General features: G+C 38.2%; 1 protein-coding gene across 1 annotated transcript in view; it reads left to right on the forward strand.

The window, feature by feature from the left end:
* LOC122790822 (disabled homolog 2-interacting protein-like) overlaps positions 1-20,193 on the forward strand; it is a 2,409,524-nt gene that overhangs the window by 708,534 nt on the left and 1,680,797 nt on the right. Inside the window, exon 2 of the mRNA XM_044058455.1 lies at positions 19,051-19,154. Coding sequence (XP_043914390.1) covers positions 19,051-19,154 — 104 coding nt within the window. The remainder of the gene's footprint in view (positions 1-19,050; positions 19,155-20,193) is intronic.

Genomic DNA, 20,193 nt, shown 5'->3' on the forward strand with positions numbered 1-20,193 from the left:
CCTTGGACTACATGAAAAGAGACATTGAGGAGCTCTCTGATTATGTAGCCCAGGCAGGTATGACCCTGACCTTGAGCAGTATCCTAACTTCACCAAGAATGATGCCACAATACAGAGATAAGATGATCAGCTTTAACAATTGGCTTAAACTCTGGTGTCATTCAAAGGGGATCCAATGTCTGTCTGCCTGGGATGACATGCTGGACAAGCCACGCTGCTTTGCAAGGGACGGCTTGCACCTGTCATCCCTGGGATTCGGATATTGGCAAAGGCTCTTGCCACCCCATAGTGCCTTTTTAGGCAAGGCTCAAATTCTAAACCTACCACCCTAGAACACAAAAATGGAAAAAAGCTAAGGGTAATGCTGCTCAATGCCAGAAGTCTCAATCTCAAAATGCACGCACTCGAGGCCCTTCTCAGTATGGAGAACATCGATGTCTGTGCTGTGACAGAAACCTGGTTCAAGGCTCCTGAGAGCACCCCAGCACTATCAGGTTTTACCTCATACCATGCGTTCCGCCTCCAAAATCCGGACAATACCAAGAAAGGAGGGGGGGTATCCATATTCATCAAGGACACCCACACCTCAAGATTGGTGGCAACGCACGATGCATCGGAGACCATCCAGGTGCAATTAACCATAGGCAAGACTGCTCTGCAAATTGTAGCATGTTACAGGCCACCCTCACAAACTCAGGAACCTCACATGGCTTTCCTGAAAACATTGGAGGGGATAAATGTATCTCCAAACACCATCATACTAGGTGACTTCAACTACCCTAATATAGACTGGGAACACTACTCAAGCCCAAATACCCTAGCCCAAAAGTTCCTGGAATTCATAAACTCAAACGCCATGGAACAACTGGTCACCATCCCCACAAGAGGAGAAAACATACTTGATCTCATCATCACGAACATGGGAGCACAATGTTCAACACCGGAAGTATATCCCTCACTGGTGAGATCAGATCACAAACTAATCTCGCTGGAGGTCCTCATCCCACCCCACCTGAAATAAAAAGACCACAGTAAAGAACTACTCGAAGCCGACTTCACACTTCTAAAGACTAGTGTGGTCCCCTTTAAGGCCCCGAGCGGGAAAACAGTACCCAAGCCGCTGAATCACTTACAAATGCCTTCTACCAGCACCTACAGGACTGCATGGATAAGGCAATCCCAAGCAAAACAAAGACTCTTTGTACCAAAGGTAAGCGTCCAGTCTGGTGGACCCCAGCCATAAACAAACTCTACAACAAGAGGAGGAAGCTACTACAAGATAGAGCAAAATCCTTAAAAGGTAAGACACCTTTGATCACTACAAGTAAAAAACTAAGAGCTCTCATAAAATTATCCAAAGCAAACTTTGAGAGAAAAATAGCTAAAGACTCAAAAGACAATCATAAGGCCTTCTTCAGCTATGTTAGAAACCTGGGAGGAAACTCCCAGATATGCTCAGAACTAGTTCAAAATGATGTGAAGATTACTGATCCTACAGACATTGCCAACATACTGGCTGACAGGTTCAGTGCAAACTTCTCCCCCCCTCCCCTCCAAAAGGTGAGATATCTATACCAAATGATTGTAGCCCCCCAAACATCTCTAACGCCCAAGTGAGAACTGCTCTCTCCAAAGCAAAAAACACAGCATCCATGGGACCTGATGGTGTCCCCAGCTGTGTGCTCCACGAACTCAATGAGGAATTAAACCCACAGCTAGGACAGCTGTTTAATCATAGTCTCACCTCTGGATACGTACCCAGGGAGTGGCGCACTGCGACAGTGGTCCCACTTCATAAAGGCGGTGCCTCCACCGACCCAGGAAATTACCGGCCCATTAGCTTGACAAGCCTTATCTGCAAAGCCATGGAGAGGATCATAATGGATCTCATAAACAAAGACATAGGGAATTTGCAGACTTTGGATCCAACCCAGTTTGGCTTTGTCAAAGGCAGATCATGCCTTTTAAACTTGGTTGACTTTTCGAAACAGTCACCAAAGCCATTGATGAGGGAAAAGCAGTCCATACAGCATACCTCGATCTGGCGAAAGCTTTCGATACAATACCCCACTCGGGTATCATTGAAAAACTCATCAGCTTAAATGTTAACCCATACATCACAAGATGGGTTGCAAACTGGCTGAGCGACAGAACCCACAGGGTCAGAGTTGCTGGCGCCATGTCAGACTCTAAGCCTGTCACAAGTGGTGTCCCACAGGGCTCAGTCCTGGGCCCACTCTTGTTTGGCATCTACTTCTCCAGTACAAGCAAACACAGGAGAGTTATGGCTGACAAAGTTTGCAGATGACTGCAAACTGGGCCGTGGTCGAAAACACATCTGACACAGATATCCTTCAGAAAGGTCTCACAGAAGCGGATAACTGGTGCCAGAGCCATGGCCTAAAGTTAAATGCCAAAAATGCATAGTCATACCCTTCGGGAAAAACAAGGTTACCCTAGCTACCTCATAGGTGGCAATCCACTGAGCACAGAAGAAGTTATTAGGGACCTGGGGACCCAGGTTGACAGTAGCCTGTCATTCGACACCCATGTAGCTAAAGTAGTTAGGAAGACCTTCTACATTGCCCACCTTATCATGAAGGGATTCACATCTAGATCAAGGGAGGTCATAGTTTCCTGTACTCATCACTCATCAGACCAATGATTGAGTACAATGCCCCATTCGAATGTATCTGACCCGACACTTGCAGCAGCTGGAGAGGCCACAAAAGTTCCTCACCAAAAGGATAAAGGGTCTCAAAAATCTGTCCTATGCTGCCCGACTGAAAGAACTTCAGCTCTATTCAGTCGCTTACCGCTTGCTCAGAGGTGACCTGTGCCTGACATACAAGGCCATGTCAAGCCCAGATTTGATGAATATGCTTCACCTCAATAAATCTAGATCCGTCAGAGCCACAAGGGCGGAGACTTAAACCTCGACACGGCTATTAATAGGACGTGCTGGAGGGATAGATTCATCACCCAAAGACTCCCTATGCTGTGGAACAAAATCCCGGTATATGTGAGGCAGAGCACCTCGCTGGCCTTGTTCAAGAGAAATCTTGACCAATGGATGGGAGATCGCAAATATATCCCAGGGATTACCTCAGTGTCACTGCTCGACAGAGGCACAGCAAAATAATGGGTATAGTTCCCCATACTAAAGGGTGGCGTAAGCCACAAAACTATGGGCTAGGCTTGTAAATGCCCTCGGGCAGATAGCCTAGTATAAACCTATGAACCTATGAACCTAAGACTCTCTACCTACAGGGACTATTGCAATCCAGACAGACAATATGTTAGTGGTATGGTACATCAACAAGTAGGGCAGAACCAGATCTTACCCCTTGTGTCAGGAGGCACGTTGAGTATGGCGATGAGCGATGTCTTCTCGACATTTTCTGATTGCAACACACATTCCCGAAAAATCCATCGTGATAGCGGACAGGCTCAGCAGGGCTATCCTCATTCCTCACGAGTGGTCCCTGAAATAAGAAATTGCGGACTTGATTTTCTGCAAATGGGGCCAGCCATACTGTGATCTTTTTGCCACTCCCCTAAACAACAAATGCAGCAGCTACTTCTCCCTATTTCCCCTCCGGGACAGTCACCCAGGTATGCACTTGTTCACGATTGGCCTCCGGGACTACTGTATGCTTTTCCACCTTTCCCTCTCATTCCAAAGGTACTTCAGAAAGAAAAAATCGTTGGGTTGCAAACTCATCGTCATTGCTCCTTACTGGCTTCGTTAGATATGGTTTCCGTTTCTACACCATCACCTTGATCCCTGGATACTGGACCCATTTCCGGACCTCCTCAACCATCAGTCAGGTGGGCTTCACCCATCCCTTCAAACTCTCAAGCTGACTGCTTGGTTACACCATTTCCAGTTTTAGCCAGGCTCCCAAACATTTCTGTACAACACATAATAGTGTCCTCCCACAAGCCCACTACTAGGAGGATTTACACTAACAAATGGAAGAGGTTCTCTTACTGGGCCAAAAGTAATAACATTGATCCTTTTACGGCTCCTGTTCACAAGATTGTTGACTTTCTAGCCGAGACCTTCGGAAAAGGGGCAGCTGCAGCTACTATTAGGGTCCAACTGGCTGCCATCTCCAATTTTCATATAGGAGACTTGAGTTCAAACATTATGTCCCATAAGTTGTGCAGAGCATTCTTACGAGGTACAACACTTTTACGGCCCCCGGTAAGAGACCCCCCCCAGGACCTAAACTTGGTTTTAGCTTCAATGATTCTGCCCCCCTTTGAACCAGCAGCATCTTGCCCCTTGAAGTTTCTATCTTGGAAAACCCTCTTCTTGGTTGCTATAACCTCAGCTAGACGGGTACCCACCATATCTCATTTTTCACAAAGATAGAGACCAGTCCTTCTTTCTTGCCAAAGGTTTGTTCTGAGTATAACTTAAATCAGTCCATTGAGCTTCCTGTGTTCTTCCCCAATTATGGCAACAAGGCAGAGTATAGATTGCACCAACTGGATGTTTATAGACAATTACATTTTTATTTACATAGGACCAAAGACCTGAGAAAATCAGACCAGTTGTTCATATTCTTTGCTGGCAATAAGCAGGGCTATCCAGTTTCTAAAGTGACATTATCAAAATGGCTGTCAGACACAATCACTTATTCATATGGTTTGTGTAAAAGACGCTTCCAGGAAGACCCAGAGGACATTCAACCAGGTCCTTAGCCACCTCTGTTGCCTTCCAAGCTAAATTGTCTTTAGATTCAATCTGTGCAGCAGCAACATGGGCAAATCCTCATACCTTTATCTCTCATTACAAAGTGGATGTGCTCGCCCGGAATAGGGCATCTTTTGGTTCCATAGTCCTGAAGAGTTTGTTCCAGTGAGACACACGAGAACAAGGTGCTGGGGACACGGTCCCAACCAGCAAGAACGAAGGCGAGATGGGACAACATAACATAAAGAAGTTATGTACCTACCATAACGTTCCATGTTTGCTGTCCTTCATCTCACCTTCCTTCTTGCGTCCCTCCCTCCTTCCCCCTTCCTGGAGGTTCGAGAGGAGTTCTTTATTGGTTACACTGGCTGAGTTTCCTGCTGACATACCAGGTTAGTTAACCATACTTTGTCCTTTTTTCTTTCCTTCTTACCTTGGTGTAAGAGCTTAGTAAGAAAATTGTTTTTCTTACTACATATGTCTAGTATGGGCTGTTTCACACGAGATCTGGGTAGCTGCCTCTGGGCATGTTGTGATAAGAGGTAGCCACTGAGCCAGTAAAAGCTCTCGAGCTATTGTATATCGGCCAAGTCGGAGCCGAGGATCGGCTCCGAACCCAACCAGCAAGAAGGAATGTGAGATGAAGGACAAGAAACATGGAATGTTATGGGTAGGTACATAACTTCTTTTTATATACCCTATAAGTGCTGTTATGGTGGGGTCTCACAGAAGCGACGTTACTTCACTCTCAGCTGTCCCTGAATATCTTGCCTCATCTATGAGTGGAAGTTTCCAGAAGTCAGTCTGTAAACAACCTATTTAAAATAGAGCAGCATTTAAAAAATGTTCCCAAGTTTTTTCTGCAATTATATGTACTTCCTGTCTGTCAAACAGCACTCACTAAGTGCTTTACTGACTTGTAAAGTCGGAAAAACACTTTGGCTTTTTTTTTTTTTGGAACTGTTCCTACTTGGAGTAAATAAAACTCCAATCATTGCAAAGAGTTAAGATCAGTTCTCACTGATAATAACCAGTTATTTTGTGTTCTTGACATGGATGCTAAGATTCACCTCTTGACCTTCAATTTTGAGGTGAATTTCTTTGCATTCCTGTCTGAAACACCTAATAACATGGTTATTTATATATGCAATGACATTTGATTATTGGGAAAGTCATTATGGGTAGGAGCCCATTTTCAGTGGTGGTCTGTGGAGAAAAGCTCCAAAGTATTACAAAACATTTTAAGAACAATAATTTTACAGCATTTAAAAATAATGTAAAGCACAAATATACCAACTTAGACATAATATGAAAACATTGGCTAAGAATAAATACAAGTTATATAACAATAATTTATTAGTAAGAGAAATTTAGGGATATAGTTTATCCTGCTGTTGAGCAAGAACAGTGCCAGGTTTTGGCTAGGAAGTCTTTCCGAATGGTTTTGAAGGATGGGAGGGAGGGTATTGACCTGATAGACAGAGATAAGGAGTTCTAGGCCTTAGCAACTTGGTGCAAGTACAGTCAGTGCCCAGCATATTTGATAGGTTTGTGGACAGACAGGAGTTTTTGGTCATTGGACTGTAATGCCCAACTGGGAACATAGTTGTGTAGAATGTTCTTTAGTGCTGGACAAACAGATTCTGGATAATTTTATTAGCAGTAAGAAGCTGTGTATATGTTAATAGATTGGGTAGTTCTAAACAATTTAGTCTTTTTAGTGCTATATAGTGGTGGTTCTGAAAGGGGTATTTGCTGCAAATTTAGTAACTTTCTTATAGCATTCTTCACGTTTGGATTTTTGTGATGCTTGAAAGTTAGTAGGATTAGAGCGCCATAAAGAAGTGGCTCAACCATCCCATGGTGAGAGGTTTGAAGAGGTCCAGCTGCTGGAGTCAGTATTTGACTGTAGGGAGAGACAGAAAGAGGAGGAATCCCTGTCTGACCCTTGGCAACTTGTAAATAAAAATTTCATAGCTTTGCAAATAGAGTGGGGTAATGCACTGACAGTTCTAATGATTAGTTAACATGTTTTAGGGCCTAGCAGCTGCTTAGAAAGGTTTGTAAGTAAATTCTAGGCTAGTTGCCCTTGTGGGCCATTTTAAGGCTAACCAGTTTTCCTTTTTATGTCCGAATTAACCTATTCCATTTTTCTAGAGATTGGCCTTCCCCATCCCATGGTCGATAATTATATATTACCCCTAATAAGAATAACTGAGATCATACCATAGATAATTTGAGGAGACCTGTGGATGGGATGACATATTTAGGAGCTGCCTCTGCCCATTAGTAGTACAGGGGGCAATCTTGGGGTACATTTTCTGTTTCCCATCCATAGATCCAAGTAGCATTTGAATATGGATGGGCATGAACTTTGTTTTATGTGGATGGACTTTGTTTTAAGTGGCTGGGGAATCTGTTCCAAAGCAATGATCTCCTCAGCAAGGTACACCCGTTCCTCCAAACCATTCTGTTGAGGTTTGGCCAAGTATTTTTGATGCCATTTGACTTGCTAATATGCAGCAAATCTGTCAGTATTGGGTCAAAGTCTGCTTTGCATACCAGACACAGTTCACCTGTTAGTGAGGTGGTATCTTACATCTTATATGACAAAATGAATGCATTATTAACTACCTGTAATGCTGCTGACAGACACACACTTTGTATAAGACATAATTTAGAGTTAATACAATTGCAGGACTGAATGAACAAAAGGAGATAATTTACATAAGCTACACGTAAGCCACCTTGTGGTGTCACATGGCCTTAAGCCCAGTAAGGAATTTAATCATAGACCGAAAGTCAGCTATTAAATTTTAAATTTCAGGGAAAAGCCGAAAGAAGAAGAAGAAGATTTCCTGAGACAGCGGTATAGTTGGATATATCAAATGTATACTTACATAACAAAAGCCTCAGACACACCTGTATTTCTGTGTACATATGTTAAATACTTGATCCATGATCAGCACATAAATGGAGTAGATTATTTTAAGTATTAAATTCTTTACTTACTAATTGCATATATGAATCACTTAGGACAATGTTATCCTATATGGTAGTCTAAACATCTCACAGTTATTTCTTTTAAACTTTTTCCTTCCCCATATCAAATCTGTTTGATGCACTTACATTTAGTATAGCTTGTATGTATTAAGCGCTAAAGAACAATCATTTTCTGTCTTGCTAACTAAATTAGCCCATTGTTTATGCAGCTCAGCCAAACAATCTTACAGAGTTTGAATGAGAACTTTGAAGTACCCTTGAGCTTGGCAAAGTACTACTCTTCAGAAATTCATTTGTTCATTTTGTCTTGGATTGTATGTACTTAATGCTCATCTAAACAGTGATTATTTGTATGAAAATGTACTTACATTTATTTATTTTGATCATCATTTGAAAAGTCTTAAAATATGGCTTTTATTTATAATGAGGATATTAAAAAGTTATAACTCTTAATACATCCATTTTGTTGTACTCTAATATCACTGTGTACTGCATACATTTTTGTTCAGATTACACCTCATATCATGCTTTCCCTTTCAGATATATTATTTTTATTATTGATAAGTTATGGTAGTTGACTAATGACTCAAAAGAAAAAGGTTAGCCATCAATAAACATGTACCCACTACTAGTACCTTTGTAATTGTCTTAAATTTTTTTAATTTCTTTTAACCTTTTTTTTAAATTTAATTGCCCTTTCCCTGTACTATACCCTTCTGAATTATTCTACCTGTGTGATATTGGCACTTCCTGCTTTCACTACAGAATTACATAATCCTATGTAAACTGTAAATTGTACTACTTTTCCCAAGCATGATTAAGATATGTTAGTTAAATGCATTTTATTACACCACTTCAAGTCTTTCTTGTATAAGCATCTTCTGTTTGTGAGTTGAGGAGCTTGAAGTGTGAATGAATCTTGAGTTTTTGTTAAGTTTATATGTAGCTATACCTTGTCTAATAAATCAGTTTGCTGTAATCCTTGGTCCTTTTTATTTACAGATTTTCATGCAGCCTTTTATTTTTTCACAACAGTCCTGAGTTAAGTACAGGCAATGTTTTTTTTTCCCTGTGTCATCTTTCAGTGTTTTGCTGTACAAAAAATGTATATCTGTGTAACCGGAAGTGTTGGCTTGAAAAGAGGGTATAGAGAAAAGATGTATATAAAGATATAAAGCTGATAATCATATCTTGTGCATTATACCTCATTTGTTCCAGGTCTTGTTTCTGGGTAGCCTGTGTGTGTGTGTGTGTGTTTCTTTTTAGCATTTTTCTGTAATGCAAAGCCTATACATTCATGTATTGTTACAATATGGTGGTTTCTGGAATTTCTACACAAAGGCCATCTGTATTAAATTAATTTTTGCAGTCCATCTGACTATATTTAACGGGTCGGAGACATTAAGAAGTTCGGGGGTGTGTGCATGGAAGAAGTGCTACAAGTTTGTTACCTTAATGGAATCACCCAAATTAAATACAGATGCATCTTATGTGGAATGTAAGAAGAAGCATTTCAGAACTGGTGCATTTTGCATGGTTATACTGTTTTCTAGTATAATCAATCAGAACATACAGAAAAATAAAGTAAAAAGTAACTATATGTGAACAAACAAAGTACAGACTACCAAGGCCCACTAACACATTGACTATTGTCACAGCTATGACACTTGACAAAGATGCATATTTTCTGACCCCTTGTATGCTTGCTGTCATACATAGACTACCTGTCATTGATCTCTTGAAAGAATTGAAATCTCAACCCTGAAGGATACAGCCCAAGCATGCAGTGCCAACCTTAAAACCTCACCTCAAACCACCTTGTCACTACTTAGTAAGATTGCACAGCCTTTTTCATTAACAACCTTTTAAACATTCCCAGGCAAATGTCTTCAACTGTAATAATCACTTTAAAAACAGCTGGGGGGAAGGGGGGATGAGAAGCAGACTGCCATACAAGGAAAAAACCCAGAGCCATAAAACTAAGATTACTGTTTTCAGTTATGTATGTTTTCTTTCACACTATTATAGTGAGAGTAAGAAAAACAGAGCACTTATTTCCCATTTCCAGTGATTTCTGATTAGATTTTGCCTATTAGCATACTAATGTTTTCAAATTTAGGGCAGTTGGAAATGGCAAACAGGAGCTGCTTTTCCATAACTGTCTGTAAATGGCATGTATTTACTCCTTAAGCATCTCTATAAATGGACTTAAACTGCTTGTTCATGATCTCAGGGTGTATATAATAAGGTTAACCTCTTCTGATCATTCCTAATCTGCTTTTCTTTTCCCAAAAGAAGGACATCCTAAAATCTTCCTTGTTTTCTCTTCCACAGCCATTTCACATGTACCAAGGGCATAAAAATACCTATTAGTTTGTGCAATACAGTTCTAAGGTTTTATTTTAGTCTTGATCTCTGGCAAGGCAACTGTCATTACAAGGAAGTGCTATTCATCTGTTTTTTTTAATGATAAAAAACTTCAGACTATTTACTCACCAGGACTTCTGAAGTGCCATACTTGTCTACAAATTAACATTGCCCACCACATACAACTACAGCTGTAACTCTGGTTAGGCCAATGAGCAAACCAATCAGACAAGATCACAGCAGCAGACGGGGCTAAGGTGTACCCTAACTTACAACTAGCATGATGGCCTGCTCCCTTGGTTGCTACATCTCACAGCCCAACTGACCTCCATAACAGCAGCAGTTTCAGTACGCAGTTACATTAGGTGGAGGTAAGAACAGGATAACAGCCTGAGATGAATGGAAGGAGGAATTTTTGCTAAGCTTTTTTTTTTATGAGACAGCTCAGCAGCCAGTGATAATAAAAGTCAACAGTCCCCCACCATTTCTCTGGAATTTTAAGGTCTTCGCAGCTTGTGTGAGATGTGTGATTGGCAGCTTGTGTCTTGTAAATAAATCACTCATGATGAGCTTCAAAAATTAAAAATATAAATAATTTCTTGACAGCGGCATGCAGATGGAGGAGTTGTATCCTAGCGACTTAATAATACCAGCCACCCCTGGATACAAGATACACAACTTTTATACACATTACAAATTAGATATGTTTTGCTTAATAATTATATTCTTCAAAAATTCAAATACTGTTTAGTTTTTTTTTTCAAACACCTTTATTGAATTATCACTTGTAACACAGACAAATTTAAATTCATATAAAAGTAATCAAACTATATTAACATAATAAACAATATACTTCACATATATTGCTGTATATCATATAACCTAAACAATAGTGCATAAATTATTCAATTCCTGCCTTTTTAAACAAGAAACATCTTTATTAAACCATAACTTACTGTATAGGCAATCATACATTTATATAAATGAAAGCAAACCACACCAACACAATCCTAGTCGCAAGCTTTTTACATCACAAACCATACTGACAAACTCCCAGTTGCAAACATTATACATCACTTATTATCTACCCAGTCTTTCTCACTCAAACATTACATAGCTCATTTAAGTCCTGATGCCTTTTAGAGCTCATTCCTCCCTTGTATGTATTGTTCCCACAATTCCCATTTCTTCTATGTAGTTTGATCCTACCCTTTTCTAAAGATCTCAATTCCAGTTGTTTAATCTCTGTTACTTTATTCACTGCTTCCAGTATAGTTGGTTTAGGTTTTGATTTCCATTTTCTAGTAATTGCTTGTGCATCTTGCTGAGAATCCTTAAAGTCTGCCAACTCACCATACTCCCAGAAAATATGTTCCCATTTACCTCTTTGTTCCCCTTCACACCTCCAACATTAATGTCTGCTTGAGAAAAAATTTTCTGGAGTCTACTTGGGTTGTAAAAATATTTGTGTAAACATTTCCAGGCAAAAATCCTAAATCTTCTAGATTTTGTTGCATATTTGGGAGACATATATATTTCATGTAAATTACTTATCCAGTCTCTTTTGCCAATCCTTTTTAATCTCCTCTGATTGATTCGTATAGTTATCATGCAATATCTTATATGCTCTACTGATTTTTATTTTTTATTTATTTATTTTATTTAACATTTGTTTACAGGGAAAGTCCGATTTGGAACAAAGCCAATTTTCAGCGGAGGCCCAGGGAGAAACACTCCAGATGCATGTCTTTGTGACGTGTGAGGAAACCAGAGTACCCGGAGAAAACCCACACAAATGCAGGGAGGGCATGCAGACTCCGCACAGAAGGCACTTCAGCCAAGAATCGAACAAGAGAACCTCTTGCTGTGAGGCAACAGTGCTACACTGCACTACTGTGCCAGTAATTGGTACATTGTAATTATTCCTTTTTTAACGGCAGCTTCTGTTCTAGATTCTATTAACAACTCTACCAGTGCTGGTCTTTCATTTAAGAACCTCCTATTTCTTTCTCTTTGCCTATACTCTGATATCAGTCCCTGATAGGGAATGCAATCTCTAACCCGCAGTCCAAATATATTCTTGGCGTTTTCCCATTCTATCATCTTTCCCTTTCTAGTTATTTGCTCCCAGTACCTTGGTTCCTTTGCCAGTTTTCTCCAATAAATTTTGGCCCTCTCTTGCCTGTTGTCTGTATCCCTAATTGCAGTCATCCATATTGACAGAATCTTCTTTTTCAAATCTGGTTCTGGTTTTCATTAAGTATAAAATGCAACTTCCTCTAGTCTGGAGGCCAAACACACACAGACACACATATAGAATGAAGTCAGCCAAATCTATAAAACTGTTTAAAAAGTGGCAGGAGAAAAAGTTAAATCTTCTGCCCTCTACTTAAAATCTTTTTAAAACTCTTCAGTATTGTTTGTTTTATAACATTATGTAACTTATTCCTGTAACCATCTGAGATAAGTCAGTTTAATTAACTTAATGCTTATGCCTTCATCCAAGTTACAAATGTTAAAACTAATGGACAGTTCCGTATCTTTTTGTTTAAAGTATGAGTACTGGAAGAATAAGTTTTATTTATTTTTTTAGTACGAGTGTCATTTGGAAGAATGAGTTTATTTACTCTGTTTCTGTGAGGATGAAATACAATAGATTTTACTTACATTTTTAACATTTGAGGAATGCAGTCAACTTAGAAGATAAAAGTGGTATAAAAGTAGCTAAATATAAGACTACTGCTGCTACCATTATTATTATTATTATTATTGCTACTACAGCCAGTGTAATTTTTTCCTGATGACTAAATGAAAGGGTACACCAGAAATCTGTGTTTTGAAGTGGAATATAATGGTTCACAACTATATATCATCTGTACCATACTTCTATTTTTGAAGTGGAATATAATGGTTCACAAATATGTATTATCACCTATTATTTGTCTTTGTTAATAAAACATAAAAGATTATGATCGGGTCTGTGAGCATAACATAGAGGATTATGAGTGGTTCACCAGTGCTAACCACATTATTATGTGTTTGAAACATGGGTGCCAAGGAATTCACTTTGAGATCATAGGAAATATAGTGATACAAATTTTGTATGTGTGAGCTTCACTAGAGCAAGGTTACTCTTGTTTTAGTTTTGAGGTATAATCAGAGTTCTTCATAAATTGCAGAGTTTTTTTAGTATTTAGAAACTTTAAGACTGTTGTATAAGTAGACTTTTACATTTGCAGGCTCGCTTGTATTTTCTCTATTTTTAGATTATGTTGTCAACTGTGAAATCAAGCTTTGTACGTATGTATGTGTGTGTGTTACAGGTGTTTCTTCAGGGTTTATGTCACATTGTCAAATTAATAATATTCGATGAACCTATATTGTCGAAACTACTCTTCATCGAATGGCTGCTTCATTGAACATTTTCACATGGAAAAGCAACGGCCGGACAACCTAGCACTGTCACTAAATTCTAAAAATTTATAACCCACCCAAGTGGGGGGCTTGACTGTCACACCCCCCGAACTAAATACACCAACTCCAAGATCCCAGTACAGTGGGGAAAAGGCCAAATTCTTGATGGTGGCCAACAGTTCCCTGTGAAAAAGTTTGATAAAACGGCCTTTCAATGAAGAGAGGTTTGACAATATGGGTTTGACGAATAGCGATTTGACAAAGTAAGTACTCATTTAAATAATATAGACTCATTTATGCAACAACTTTGTGTTGGTTAATAGAGAGCACTTAATCCAGTTGTTAAAACTTTAAGAGTTTAATTTAAAGACATGCAAATGCTTTGCTGATGAACTTTTGCTCATTGCAACTCTTGCATGTCTCTGAATTGCAAGTTAGCTCTGTAGTGATACTAGGGCATAACAGCAAAGTTCTGTTGCCGGGGATAACTTCTCTGAATGCCAACAATTGTCATGATTATACAAATGTGCATCGTTGCTTTTGATGCAGATGTCACAAAAAAAATGTTTTTTCAAGTGTATGTGGGCCTACATTGGAAAGTATATTTTATTAGACAAAGAAGTTTACCTGCTTAATTAACAAATCAATCAGAAAGTAATATTTTGTTGTGAAAATGAATTTAACAGGGAATTTCTTATTCTTCACTGAAAAAAGACGCGGTGAGAAAACTGAGGTCTGAACAGCACATTTGGGCATTTTTCATATCTAAATAACATCCCTAAAGTTAATGTAATAAAAATTGTAGATAAGAACATTTAAGGAGAATATGATTTTTCAGAAAGGGCATAGATTCTTCAAAATTGTATATATGATTAATTGTCTTTTGGTCTAGTAAGAGGACTTGAGATAAATGTGTAAAATTCTGAACTTAACCTGTAACAGTAATAAAACTTGGACAGCTGCTTGCTGTCATTGTAAATTGGGCAATGGAGATACGGGTGTTTTAATGTCATACATATTGACAGCTATCAGCAGTATGAACTCATTTCTACTCAAATCAATTAGACATGCACATTCGGATTTGCTAAATATAAGAATGTGAGCATGAAACTGTTTTGGTGCCATTTCCAAGTATGTCTATCAGAGTGTACTTGGACCGGTACTTATAAGTCTGGCTTTAAAATATGAGTTCTAGAAATGCTGGGTTAGTTAACTTAATTATATGACTTATTTTGAATAAGTAGGAGAACGTAACTGGCAGCTTGTGTATACCAATTCCACATTCCGTTTTTAGGTGTGATCACGGAGGGTACAGTCTTGGTGGGATTCATTAATTTAAAATGTATGAGATAACGCTATGTAATTATTTTACACTTATTCATGCTATGCCATACCAGTTGCTATAATTCATAGTAGTCACTGCCATAACTAATGCTTGAGACAAACTATGAAGGATTTTCACTAATTTACATTATGCCAGAATTTAAGTCACAATAGAAACCTAATTCTTATTCCTCCATGCTATAAATGCATTCATATTCATAAAACTGCAGAATCCTGTGATATTTGAGCTAGCTACATGTTATAATATTACAGAGTACAAGTCAGCTATGTGGCCCTAGTGTCTCAGGTGTATCTTTCTGAAACAGTGGCGTTTTTGACATTTGATAAATGGACAGATGTTGGGGGTGCTTTTCTGGGCGGTTGGCCATTATCTGTTCTCCCCTTCCTGCTGCAGACACGCCATCATTTATTGTATATTATGAATTATACCAACTGTATCGTACCTTGTGACCTGATAAGTATGTTGAAAGCATTGTAATGAGTCGCTGTAACAGCACCATTAGAAAATGCAGTTATATTCCATATATAGGTGTGTTGGTCCATAGTATAACGTTTACTAGTAGTAATTCTTGCATGAGTGGTCACGGGAGATCTCTCTGGACAAAGAATATTCTGTTTTGGAGGGAGGAGGCAGAATGGGTTGTCCTTACCCAATAAACCTTTTTATATGTGGATGTAGGGAATATCCTTGAATAACAGACAGTTACTTTAAATTTATGGAAGTTGAGAAGTGAGTACCTCTGGGTGACTAGTAACTATAATATTGTAGTAGAAAAAACTAAGAAATGTTGTATTAGTCCTTTAACAGAATACACAAAGACATTGAGACATAGATTTGATGTAATACCTTTTATTGGTCCAACATAGGTTTTGCAATTAGTTGAGTTTTTAGGCTTGTACAAGCCCTTCACTGTGCGTTATTAAGTTACTGATGCTAAATACACTGCTTAAATGTCCACTTGTGCCTAGAAAGGGAAGTACAACATTTCTTTCTTACTGGCTAGAAAAAATAAACTTGAAAAATGCCAATGTGCAGCTAAGATGTTTAGTATACAAGTACACATCTGAGACTGTGTGTGTGTGTGTGTGTGTGTGTGTGTGTGTGTGTGTGTGTGTGTGTGTGTGTGTGTTACACTCTCTGTCTGTGACACTGAAACTTTAGAAGACCAGGTTATAGTCTGCCATAAATGTAAAGGTTGTCCTTGCATTTTACATTAGAGTTCATTTAGGAAAGAAGATAGCAGCTCCAGAGACTGCTCTGAATGTTAAAGAGAACATAATCACAAAACAAAAAATGTGCAGGGAGATTGCTCAGTGCCCTTAGACAAAGAATCGTAGTTTAGGGATATTGAGGGGTGTGAGAGGCACCCTAAACAATGACCATTACTAAAAGGGGGAAGAAAATATATATATATATATATATATATATATATATATATATATATATATATTTATATGGGTCTAGGACTAATGCTCGAATGGCCGTTTTACTGAATGTGAAACGGCCGGGCATACTTACACAAAAGTGCTTTTCACAGAAGAAGCACTTTCGCTTAAGTATGGCCTGTTGTGGAGGTCGTACTATGGTGCGGATAAGGGAAAATTCCCTTTTCCCCACTGTAGTGCGATCTCGTGTGTGTGTGTGTGTGTGTGTGTGTGTGTGTGTGTGTGTGTGTGTGTGCGGCCTTACTCTGTATTTCCATTAGCAGGAGAAGATGGAATGCATAGCTGCATAGCTAAGGGCATCTTTAGATCATTAATTAGAAGTTTAACTTTCTACATTCAATAAGCAGGCTACTGGACATGATTAACTTATGGCAGATGTAGTTTGCTAAACAGGAACTGCACTTGCCGTAAGTTTACAATTTATGAATCCCATCCCTGACAACAAAATATTAGTAACTGTTCAGCTATGTATGCTTTTATATATATATATATATATATATATATATATATATGTATATATGTATATATATATATATATATATATATATATATATATATATATATATATATATATATATATATATATATATATATATATATATTTTTATATATATAGATATATATATATACACACACACACACACACACACACACGCACACGCACACGCACACACATACACACACACACACACACACACACATTCACGTTGTAACATGATTTGTAGGAAAATTAAAAAGACTTGTGCATGCAAACAGGTAAGTTACAGATACTGACCAAAAGAACTTCTGCTATGAAATATCATAACACAAGTACTCACATTGCAAATGTTCACACAAGTATGAATTAGGTGGATAACACTGAAGTAAATATAAATGCTCAAAATTTGTGCTTTTTGTATGAGGCAAGTCCCCTTGTACCCTGGTATCCCCGCAACTTGTACATACCAGTTCCACAATCACGCAATCATGGGGAAAGGAGAAAGTTATCAAAACAGTGAACAGTATTTTTTTCACTCTCATACAGCCAAGCAAGTTATTTTAGAAATCGCGAGATGCAAGCACATATGTGGAAGCCATATCTACTTAACCTGATGACCATGGAAGAGAAAAGGAGGCCTTGTAGTTTTTATAGGATAGAATGTGTCTGATCACAGGTTTAAATGGACTTTTGAGAAAACCAAGCATCAGTTCACATCGGTCATAACAATGAATTTTGTATCTATACAGCAGTCATTTAGAACAACAAATTGCTTAGGTTAGTTCTGAACAGCAAACAAAATCCTGAGTTTTAAAATAATATTGACATTGGTTACTGCATAGTAGCATCACATTCTGTAGGATGCAGTATTATGCAAATGCAAAACACTCTTATAGATTGCATAGCCCAATTGATAGATTTTCTACAGAACTGTTCTAGTAGGTTTGTAGCCTTCTAGTGAATGTGCTTTATATTTTGCCAACAATTTAGCATCTGTGTCACTCTTTACAGGTATGTCACTGTTGTGGATCTGTTTAAGGGTACTGTCATCTTCTGCTGCAGATAATGCCATTGCAGTGTTCTTTTCTGTGTTTAAAGAGAGTTTCCTATATGTCAAAGCATCATAATGAATGTGTAATTTTCAACGTATGTAACTAATTATGATGTAAGTAAACTGAAACTGATTTGCTTTTTAAATTTACAATGGAGTTTCTATTGCATTTATGCTGGGTCACAAATGACTGCTAAGTATATGCATTGATGCAGGCTAAAATGCAATATTTATAGGACATCCAGGTTAGGTACTTTTACCTTGAAGTTAACATATTTGATAAACATGAGAAATCTTTATTCTTAACATATATATATATATATATATATATATATATATATATATATATACACGTCAGTTGACTTAAACCAATTTGACTGACTTTCATTTGACCACCACCCAAATGACCTAAATTTCAAATTACTGACAACTCATTCGACTGACTCTCATTTCACCGACAGCTTACAATGCTGAATTTCAACATACTAAATCTTAAACCATAGACATGCACACTTAGAACACCAATAACTAACTCTTTCCAGAACTTAAAAACTACTTACTTACCCTCTTAACAGAAACTGGACAATGTTCAACCAGACTAGGTGCCCCCCCAATTATATATACTAAATCCAGGATCGCATTACAGTGGGGAAAAGGGCATATACCTTTAACTTGCCTTACAGTAACTGCCACTACTGCTGGGAATGCACAAAACATTCGCCAAATTACTTTAGATACTTCCCATAAAAATGTAAAGAGACAAGCCCACATTTAGAAACACTGCAATACTATTTTCTACATGACTGTCGTATTCTGACAGTCAGCACTGTAAGTTACAGTAAATCTTTTTATCACATGCAAGTCACAAGTGAAGGGAAACCCACAAGTCTATATTTTAAAAGTCAGTCAAATGAGAGTCAGTCAAATGAGTTGTCAATAATTTGTCATTTAGTTTGTCGGTCAAATGAAAGTCAGTCAAATGAGTTTTAGGTCAAGTAAAGTAGACCCATATATGTGTGTGTGTGTGTGTGTGTGTGTGTGTTTGTGTGTGCATGTGTATATATATATATATATATATATATATATATGTATATATGTACACATATATACATACATACATATACTTTTTTGCTAATGTGTAATTTTAAATTATTTTATTTATGTTTTAAACATAAAGAAATGTATATGCAGTTTTGCTGATGTATTCTATACTTATATATATTTTTTATTCCTTTCTTCCAGAGTCACCACCCGAGCGGCCTGGCAGGAGACGAAGTATGCCTGGCAGTGCTTCAGAGAAAAGCACCACAATGGAGTCAGCTGCTGCAACTCCTTTCCGTGTAACGGTAAATACTTCAGTCATATTTGTCTTTTTGTCAAACAGAATACAGCTCGGATGAACTGTGATAAAGTGATTCTTCTTTACTGAAGTGTTGAAGCCTTTAATTGTACTGACTTTATACAATATCATGATGTACTGTCTAATCTACTGTTTGTTTGTAGTGACTTAGGTATTGGCAACAGATCTTGACTAAAAATAATTAGTAGTGTAGGGAGAGAAACCTAGCTTGCTGTTACACTACAGGAAAGGGGATAGGGCTGCAGATTAGCTGCATAATGCACCCTGAGTGCTCTGTCTACATGTGGATGGATGAGTCTTGAGAAGTTTCATCCTTGTGCTAAGAGAGATCTGTAAGTGGAAGCAGCAGAAAGTTAGTACACATTGATTTAGCATCCCTGCTTGCTTATCTTAACATTCATGCTTCACAGACCAGAAGGAAAAGCTGTTATTATTTAAGGAAAATGTCAGACTGCATCTTTGTGTATAAGTTCTTTGGAAATATTGGGGGAACAGCTGAAAACAGATGGAGTTACACCTCAACCAGGGTGGGGTCGACAGCTCTTCCCATCTAGTTAGATAAAATGTATAAAAGGAAATAAAAGGAGCATGTGTGTAATGATTGCACCCTTTGAACTCGCTTTTTTATAGAAGTGAATACTCAAAAAAAGAAGCAGTAGTATCAGGGTATTTATGAAATCTAGTTTCCAAGTACCAGTAAAATATAGCTCAAGAGGTTTATGAAAGTTGCAAAACTTAACCATTCTTTTATTATTGGCCAACGTACATTGTATTTTTGTCTTGACCAGAACAAGGCTATGGAGTACGTCTGTTTATCTCCTATTATAAGCAACTGACTGAACTTCTATATTGCAAGTGTTATAGGGATAACTTAATATATGTGGAATCTGGTCTGCTTGGATGCTCTGCACCTTGTACTCAGACACCAGATAATTACTTTGACCATATTTGGGAGTGATCAGTGATGCCATACGTAGTGAAATGTATGACTGGACTTAGTAAAATGAAAAGAAAAGCCACCCCCA

Source organism: Protopterus annectens, chromosome 16.part0 (genome assembly GCF_019279795.1).
Source record: "Protopterus annectens isolate FY-2018-M chromosome 16.part0, PAN1.0, whole genome shotgun sequence".
Classification (NCBI taxonomy): Eukaryota; Metazoa; Chordata; order Ceratodontiformes; family Protopteridae; genus Protopterus; species Protopterus annectens.